Source organism: Geospiza fortis, unplaced genomic scaffold (assembly GCF_000277835.1).
Source record: "Geospiza fortis unplaced genomic scaffold, GeoFor_1.0 scaffold261, whole genome shotgun sequence".
In the NCBI taxonomy this organism is placed as follows: Eukaryota; Metazoa; Chordata; class Aves; order Passeriformes; family Thraupidae; genus Geospiza; species Geospiza fortis.
In genome coordinates, this window is record NW_005054578.1 from 321,700 (window position 1) to 329,949 (window position 8,250).

Sequence of the window (8,250 nt, forward strand, 5' to 3'; positions counted from 1 at the left end):
CAGCTGGGGCCACCTGCAGCAGAGGAAACAGCTTTGTTAGCGTGTGCCTTCCTTAGCACACGTGCCCCACTGGGTCCTGACCCCTCGGGCTGGTGGCACTCACCTGTTGGTAGAGGGGCTGCTGCCCGGGCAGGTAGGACTGCTGGGCTGGCAGGCTGCTCAGAGCTGTGTCCTGGCCCGGCAGGGCAGACATAAGACCCTATGGGAACGAGGGGGGGGCTGTCAGAGGGGCTGGGGTCCATGCAGCACCCACAGGGCAGTGGTGGGTGCCCACCCCCAGGATGGGTGCATGGGCTGGAGCCCAGCCATGCCACGCCCAAGCAGGGAGTGCTCACCTGCATGCTGTAGGGCTGGTAGCCCATGGAGACAGACTGGCTGCCCATGGAGCCCCTGGTGCCCGACTGGGGTGCCTGGGAGATGGCTGGGATGCTCTGTGACTGTGAGGCTGCTGTCTGTGGGGAGAGGCTGGTGAGAGGCGGCACGGGCAGCAATGGCTCACTTCTCCAGACAAGGCCCTTGAGCCCAGAAGTGGATCTAACTCCAGCCCCCTTCCACAGCAAGAGCAGCAGATCTGGAGATCTGGAACCAAGCAACCCATCCTCCCTCCTGCTCAGAGATCTCATTGCTGAGTTTGGGTACATTGCCCAGCCCCACAGAATCCCCCAGCCCCTGTCGCAGCTGGCTGCAGGCTGCGCTGCCTCACTTGCCTGGTAGCCCTGTGTGGGTGTGGGCTGGTAGGATGAATATGCAGGGGTGGTGGTGGGCACCGCCGGCCCCTGCTGAGGCCCCTGCCCACTGCTGGCACCCGCCTGGTACATGTAGGCATTCACCATGCTGGGATCTGGGTGGAGAGAGCAGAGGATGGAGCAACCGCCCAGGGCTCTCCCCTACCCCCAGAGGCTGAGCTGCCCGACGTACCAGTGCCAGGCATGGCAGCGTAGGGCCCGGTTCCCCCTTGTGCAGCCTGGTTCATGTACACGCTGTGCATGGGAGAGCCCTCCACAGAGCCAGCAGGGCTGAACGTGCCAGGGAAGCTGGTGGGCCCAGAGGGCTGGTAGATCACCCCGCTGGCTGCGGGCATGGCCTGGAGCTGATGGGAGAAGGAAAGCCAGGTTAAAGCTGCAGTCCCTGGAACCTGGCAGGGGGAGCCTAGCCCAGCAGCTGTACCTGAGCATAAGGCAGTGAGAAAGCTGGCATCTGGGCTCTCATCTGGATGGTCTGCTTCTGCTGCTCCAGGCGCAGCTGCCTCTCCTTCTCCTGCTCCTGCAGCCTCTGGATGGCCAGCTGACGCTGCATCTCCAGGTACTCCTGCGGGGACAGGGCCGGGTGGTGGGAGCCACCACACCACACACCCCTGCCACCAGGGCAGCCATCCCTGCCCGCCCTGGGCTGCCCTGCAATACCCCGGTCGTGCTTCCCTGCCTCACCTGCTTCTTCTGCCTCATGATCTCCAGCTTCTGTGCCAGCTGGATCTGGCGCTGCCGCTCTGCCTCCTCTGCTGCACGGCGCAGCTTCTCCTGGTGCTCCTCCCGCAGCGCGTTCAGGGCCCCGCGCGCGTCCCGGATCTGGGCCAGCTTGTCCTGCAGGCCCTCATAGTACACTGGGAGAGAAGGGACAGCCTCAGGAACAGGGGACAGAGCACCTGGGCTGCCCCTGCACTGCACAGCAGCCCCTCTCCAGTGAGACTGTGCCACGGGAGTGCTGAGCCCTGACACTGTGGAAGCCGCGGCTGCCGCCCACCCACGCCCAGGGCCCGCAGCTCCCCCAGCTCCCACGCACGCCTGCGCTCGTCCAGCTGGTTGAGCAGCTCCAGCAGCTGCGGGTGCATGTTGTTGATGGACTGGAAGAGGGACAACACGGCAGAGTCGTTGGTGATGCTGCGGCCTCGCATGTGGTTGCTCTTCATGCGGTTGACGAACGTGGTGACCGCGTTCTGCAGTGCCTTCAGGAACTGCTCGTGGTTCTCCTCGGACTCACCGTTCTGGTACTGCTGCTGGAAGGAAGGAACGATGGGGCAGCCAGTCAGCTGTGACCTCCCAGTGCCAAAAGCCTGCAGAGCCCAAGAGTCGGGTGCTTCTTGCCCCTCGGTGGGTGCCAGACGCAGGCCCAGGCCCCCCCTTACCTCAACCACCCCAAGAGGGGCAGGGTGGGCTTCCCCAGGCTGCACAGCTGGCTCTGTCAGGGACAGGGGTGCTGACGGTGTGGGGCTCTTGCGAACCTCCTCCTGCTTCTTCTCCCAGTAGTTGCGGTTCAGGTACCGAGCCAGCTGCCAGGAAGAGAACGAAGATGAGCATCATGGCCTCGCAGGAGCAAGCCTGTGCTGCAGACTAGCAGGGCCAGGACCCTCACCTCTGGGTCAATGTCCTCGGCCAAGGGAGCAGAGGAATTCTGGAAAGAGACAAATGGAGAGATGCAGTTCAGCAAAACCAGAGATCCCCAGGTCCCACAGTGTTCAACTTGGAGCTGGCCATGTATGACCACCAGTGAGAGCCTCAAAGGGGACGAAGCTGGGAGGCAGTGGAGGCACCTAAGTCCTGGCTTAGAACACACCTTCCTGCTCTAAACAGAGTGAATGAGCAAGGGGTTGAACAGGGCAAATATTTTCCCTCAGTATGGGGATTAAATGGGACACAATTGGGCTCAGGAAGGGGCCTGTGTGCAGCCACTTCACGTGCAGGAGCTGCCACGGACGTACCACGGGTGGGGAGTAGAGTGTGCTGACTGGGGGAGCCGAGGACGTGACAGGAGTGGGCTCAGCCTTGGGATACATGGAGTAGGTTGTTTTCTGCCTCTGCAAAAGAGAAAATTGCCAACTCAGAGAGAGCCCAGGCTTCTCCAAACCAACCACAACACAGCCTGTGCCTGGCTCTGCTTTCACCCTCTCCACAGGCTTTGAGTCTTGCTCACACCAGGACATGTCCAGAGATCTGTTATGGCCCAGCACAGCTGGGCTGAAGAGCAACAACCCCTCCCAGACCCCAGGAGCCAACAAACCATTCTCTCCTTCTCCTCAGCCTCTGACTGAGACAAGGCAATAGCCAGCTGGAGCTCCTCCTCCTCTTGCAGAGCTGTCTCATCCCGCTTTGGAGGCAGCTGGAAGTGGAAAGATAAGGAGGTGGTCAGTAATGGGATCAACAAACAGGTCAGGATCACCAGATCACCTATGGGGCAGCTGCTCACCTGGGACTGCTGAGAGAGAGGGCTGGTCAGGTACTCAGGGGGCAATTCAGAGGTGGCAGCAGCTTTACCCTCAGTTTTCCTGTAGTGCCAAGTGATAGCATGGACTGAATGCTCCCTTCTCTGCACCAGAACCCAGCTCTGCACCATGTTCCAGCAGCAAAGCCCACTCCCAGGAAGGAAGAGGGCCCAGCCCAGCCTGCACAGCCTGGGAAGCCCCCGTTGTGCTCTGCAGGGAGCTAGTTCCACACCATGCTTCCCCCCTCAATGTCCCAGCTGTCACAGGCAAAGAAACCCACCACGAAGGGTACTGACTTGTTGAGATGCTCATAGCAGGGCTCACAGACTCTCACTTCTTTCTCAATCCCAAACTTGGGGATGGTGGAATACTTGGAGGAGCATTTTCCACAGAAGATCTGCCCGCAGGCCCGGCAGTGGTGCTGTGAAGGACAGGAGACGTGAGTGTGGTGGCAAAACATGCCTTCTCCTTTAGCCAACGTCACTCAGACACTCATTTCCCTGCCAGCAGCCAGGAAACATGGTCTGTCCCCAGCACACTTCACACAGCAAGTCCTGCAGGGAGTCCTGCAAGCGCCAAGGGCTGTGCAGAGCAGGGAGCCCAGGAGCAGCACCCACCTTGCGCGTCACAACGCCAAACTGCACTCGGCACCTGTGACACTCCTCTGCATCCACCCAGTCTGGAGCCTGTAGGGGCCAAGGGAAATGGAGTAAGGAGGGAGGAGTGCGTCAGCACCGGCCCTTTCAGGAGCTCTGATGGCAACAGGGCTCTCATGTCTTGTGGGGGAGACTGGGGGCATCTGCAGCTCAACAGGAAATATTAATCCTCAGTTATCTCCTTCTGTGTTCCTTAGAGACTGTGATGTTTTCCCAGTCAGTACAAAATTTACTAGGAAACTGTCTGCACAGCAATCACTTCAGCAATGCCCTGCTGCACGTGCAGCCTGCCAGGCTGCTGCAAGGCCAGTGAGCAGGAGGAATGATGGCTCTGACTCCCTGTCCTGGCCAGTTCTCCCAGCAAGGTCTCCAATCCGCACAAAACGGAGGAATGTGAGACCTGCAGCTTTGGCAGAAGGCGATGGGAAAGGGATGGGATGTGTGTCCCACAGCGGCTCCTCCCCATCACAGAGCTCACCCTCTCTGCAGCGAACATGGCGTCGCTCTCCTTGAACTCCGGGAAGACGTGCCCTGCAGGAGGAAAATGGAGAGAAAAGGGAGCCCCGTTGTGAGAGGAATCCTCTGGCACAGGGAGGCCACGTGCCCGCAAGCTTGTGCTACAGGTGCCAGCTCAGCACCACCTCTTGTCTTGAGCAGCACCTCCCTCTGACACACCAGGAGCAGGCTCCCCTCAGCCATGCTCTGAGGACAATCCCCAATTGTTTCCCTTACACACCCACAAGGGACATCACAGGCCTCTGGATAAGGCTTATTACTTCTCAGTACTTTGAACTGAGGGGGATAAAAAGCCCACTGGATGGGCAGGCAGGGCTGTGAGTTTCAGTTTCAGCCCTTCAAGGGCCAGAGCTTGGCAACACCAGCTGAGGATGCTGGACTGACCCTCCCAGCTTGTGCCACTGCCTGCAGAGTTTCTGGTGCACAGAAGGAGGCAGAGGCAGCAGTGTGCCCCTGCCCCAGAGGTGGACACTGCTGTCCTGGGCAGAAGGGAAAATGTCACACCAACGCTATGTCAGCAAGTGGGACCATGGACCCATCCTGGGAGCAGGAACAAAAGCCTGTGAGGAAGGAACTGCCCCACAGCAAATCCCTCCCAGAGGACACAATGACTTGCTGCCAGTCTCCCCAAGAACAGTTGCAGCTCCTGCTTTTCAGGTCTCCCTGCCAGCCCTGAAGGCTGGGCTGGAGGCCTAGGGCAAGGCTGCCCTGGTCCATTGCACTGTGCCATGTCTGCAGCAGGATTTAGTCACCCTGAAGGGTTCACTGGGTACTGGGAACCAAGGAAGAGCTCAGTGCTGCAAGTCCAGATTTTGCTCACACCAGGCATTGAACTGCTAAAGCTCCTGCAGAGCAGAGCTGCTTGACAAGGTGTCCCCTCACCTGTGGCCACAGTCCTCACCTTCAACCTTCATGATCTGGTAGGTGTCCTGCACCACCTTGTACTTGGGCTCGTTGCGGAAGGCATGAGCCCAGGCCTGGATGAGGTACAGGATCTTACTGCGGACACTTGTCTCCACTTGCCTCTGCACAGGAAGGGAGGAGAAAAATCATCTCAGAAAATGCCCCTGAAACCCAAAGGATGGTGTGAACCCCCTAAGGAGAAGCCAGAAATACCACTCAGGAAAGAGAGACTATAGAGTCCTCAGGAGAGGTAAGAGCTGTCAGAAACCTGCAGCAAGGACAATGCACAGCACAAACAGCCCCTTCAGCTGCCCCACTGCCCCCTCCAGCACAAAGAACACAATGTCCTTGTGCAGCACAGACTGAACAGAGCTGTGGCCTTGATGCTTAGAGCGAGTGCCCAGCACTCCCTCACCAGAGCCACCCATCCCACACTCAGATCTCTGTGGGAGCCCCAGCTGCCCAGGCCAGCACAGCCCACCCTGCCTGCCCCTGACAGTGCTGGGGGTGCCTGCAGGCTGCCAGCACCTCCGCTCCAGGGGAACTCAAAGCCAGCGCAGGATGTGACAAAGTGAGGACAGCTGGGACAGCTGCCCTTTGGAGGCAGGGCAACTGCACCACACTTCAGGGAAGTGGAGAAAAGTTGGCAAGCCTGTTCTGACCTCAGCCAGCCTCAGGGCCGCCATGTCATCAGCTGCCCAAGCGATCACATCCACGTGACTGGCTCTTCCAGAAATCCCCAGGAAGCACAGCAGCACTGTCAAGCTCTGATTTTAGCCAAGACCTCGGCCCACACAGCATCACTTACTGACAATTCCTGGAGCTCCAACTTCTAGAACATTTGGCAAAATCCTGCATTCCATACACATCACAGCCCTGAACCTCATCAGAACTTGGACTGTTTTACCAGCACCGGGTGTTCACAAGCAGCAAAGCTCCAGGTGTGGGAGGAGAATGGGGCAGTTGTGAAACTCCTGAGGCAGGCAAGGACTGAGAGAACCAAGAAATCCCTGGATGTGATTCGATCTCCTCAGCCCTTGGAGCGGCTGTGCTACCACACCTGGCTGTCATGCTATGGCAGTGCTCCTGCCTCAGGAGGAGATCCTGCAGGGACACTGAGTCAGCCCTAACAGGAAGGTGACACAGGACTCGCACAGCTCGTCCTCCAAGGATCTGGGTCACCTGTTTGTTTATTTCTGGTGGAAGACAGAAGCACGATGCTAATGAGCTCTTGCCTGGGTATTGCTGTTCTGAGCTGGGAGCTGGAGACAGGAGTTCTCATTTCCACTTCACTAAAGGAATTCCCCAGTCAAAGGACACGTGAAGCTCCAGCAGGTATCAGACTGGTGACAGCTTGTAACAACAACTCGTCAGTGCCAGCAGCCATGGTCACATCCTGAGCAACTCAACATGCCAGTGACATGGCCGTGACACAGAGGCAGCTCCAGCTGGTTTTTCCTTTGCTGCTTTACCTGCCTATGTGTCTCACACTGTTCCATGAAAGGGAATTCACTTTGCCACTGCCCAGGTCCTTGGTACAGGTGCCAGGCCATCATCAGTTTTCCTTTGCTGTCCCAACCCAAGTGTTGCATCCAGGAGCATTTACAATGGAATGGCCCAGGCCCCACAGCACATTGCTGCCATTTCACAGTGCAGACAAACCTCTGCTCCCACCACATCTCCTCTTCCCAGAAGCCCTCCTTCACTACCTACACTCATCCTTTCACACCACATGATAATCTGCTCTTTTCTGAAGTGCATTTTCAGTTTCCCTTCTGCTCCTTACCCAAAGAGAACACAAGAGAGGACACATATATTTCTTTCTGCTGCTGCTGCTTTTCCACAGGGAAAAAAAATGACAGTAAAATAAATCTATTTACCTTGAGTATTTCCTTCAGCTCCTCCATGGTCTGTTTATTGGCCACTTCGTCATGGACTGTTTGGCCACAGTTTTTAACCACCGACTCCATGACCTGCAAGGGCCAAGACAACATCAGCCCACAGCTTCCTGCCTCCCCTGCAACCTGTGGGGGTCTCAGCACACACTGCAGGCTGAACAGGGGGCAGTACTTAAGCTGTGAGCTGTGTTGGGGCCATGCCAATCCACTCCCTGCACTGGGAGCCAGCTGCCCTTCGCCTCCCTGGGGGGCTGGGGGCCTTCTGCTCGGTGCAAACCAACTCCAGGGAGAGCAGCCCAAGCCTCAGCTCTGCCTGTTCCAAAGCCAAGATGGAACTAAAGCATGAAGGCCCTGGCCTGATCACCCCAAAACCTCAGCGCCAGAGCTGGGAAGAGGCTGGCTCCACGCTGGCTGCAGGGAGCTGTGCAGCCTGAAGGCAGTGGTGGGAAGCCCCTGCTTGCTCCCAGCCAGGTGCTGTTACCTCCAGCGCGTACAGGGCCACGTGGGGATTCTTGTCATTCACCTTCTTCTTGATGGCGTTGACGGCGTATTTCGCCCTGGGCAGGGAAGAAGGGACATGTTCTCAGGGAGATCCCACCTGCTGCTGACAACCCACCAATCCCCACCCTGACACGAAGGGCACAGCGAGCTCAGGGGTGTGTGATTCACTGAGTGAAACTGGCAAGGAATAAGCACACTCAAGCTTGAGTTTCCCTAAGGACTTCAGGCCAGGGGTAATGTGCAGCTCCCAGGCTCTGGGAAGCACATCAGGGTGTGCTGTACGGCCCCTCTGATGCCCTCATGGAAGGGATAACGAGATGTGTGTTACAGGTCCGAGACCCTCGGAGGGTGTCTGTCCTTCCCCGCGCAGCCGGCAGAGCCGTGCCCGCAGCACTTACTGCGTGTCTCCCTGGCGGATCATGTCGCAGATCTGCAGGATGGATTCCCAGTCCGTCTCCAGCAGGAGCTGGCTCGTGGCCTTATCTGCAGAGAGCAAACCCCCGGTGGCGCCGTGAGCCGCGCTATTGCCCGCGGCTCCGCTCCGCCGCCGCCGGGAGGCTGCGGGCGGGGGGCTGCGCCC

At 58.4% G+C, this 8,250-nt stretch overlaps 1 protein-coding gene across 1 annotated transcript in view; it reads right to left on the bottom strand.

The window, feature by feature from the left end:
* The window catches only part of HGS (hepatocyte growth factor-regulated tyrosine kinase substrate), a 9,285-nt gene extending 1,135 nt beyond the window's left edge, over nt 1-8,150 (bottom strand). The window contains exons 1-20 of the mRNA XM_031064283.1: nt 8,069-8,150; nt 7,651-7,726; nt 7,152-7,244; nt 5,270-5,393; nt 4,331-4,383; nt 3,814-3,882; nt 3,493-3,617; nt 3,181-3,259; nt 2,995-3,093; nt 2,696-2,791; nt 2,350-2,388; nt 2,123-2,266; nt 1,780-1,993; nt 1,428-1,600; nt 1,168-1,308; nt 919-1,090; nt 708-841; nt 336-452; nt 104-199; nt 5-13 (exon numbers count right to left, since the gene is read on the bottom strand). Of these exons, the coding sequence (XP_030920143.1) occupies nt 5-13; nt 104-199; nt 336-452; nt 708-841; nt 919-1,090; nt 1,168-1,308; nt 1,428-1,600; nt 1,780-1,993; nt 2,123-2,266; nt 2,350-2,388; nt 2,696-2,791; nt 2,995-3,093; nt 3,181-3,259; nt 3,493-3,617; nt 3,814-3,882; nt 4,331-4,383; nt 5,270-5,393; nt 7,152-7,244; nt 7,651-7,726; nt 8,069-8,091 (2,076 nt within the window). The 5' untranslated portion in view covers nt 8,092-8,150. The remainder of the gene's footprint in view (nt 1-4; nt 14-103; nt 200-335; nt 453-707; nt 842-918; nt 1,091-1,167; nt 1,309-1,427; nt 1,601-1,779; nt 1,994-2,122; nt 2,267-2,349; nt 2,389-2,695; nt 2,792-2,994; nt 3,094-3,180; nt 3,260-3,492; nt 3,618-3,813; nt 3,883-4,330; nt 4,384-5,269; nt 5,394-7,151; nt 7,245-7,650; nt 7,727-8,068) is intronic.
* Nucleotides 8,151-8,250: the final 100 nt, after the last annotated feature.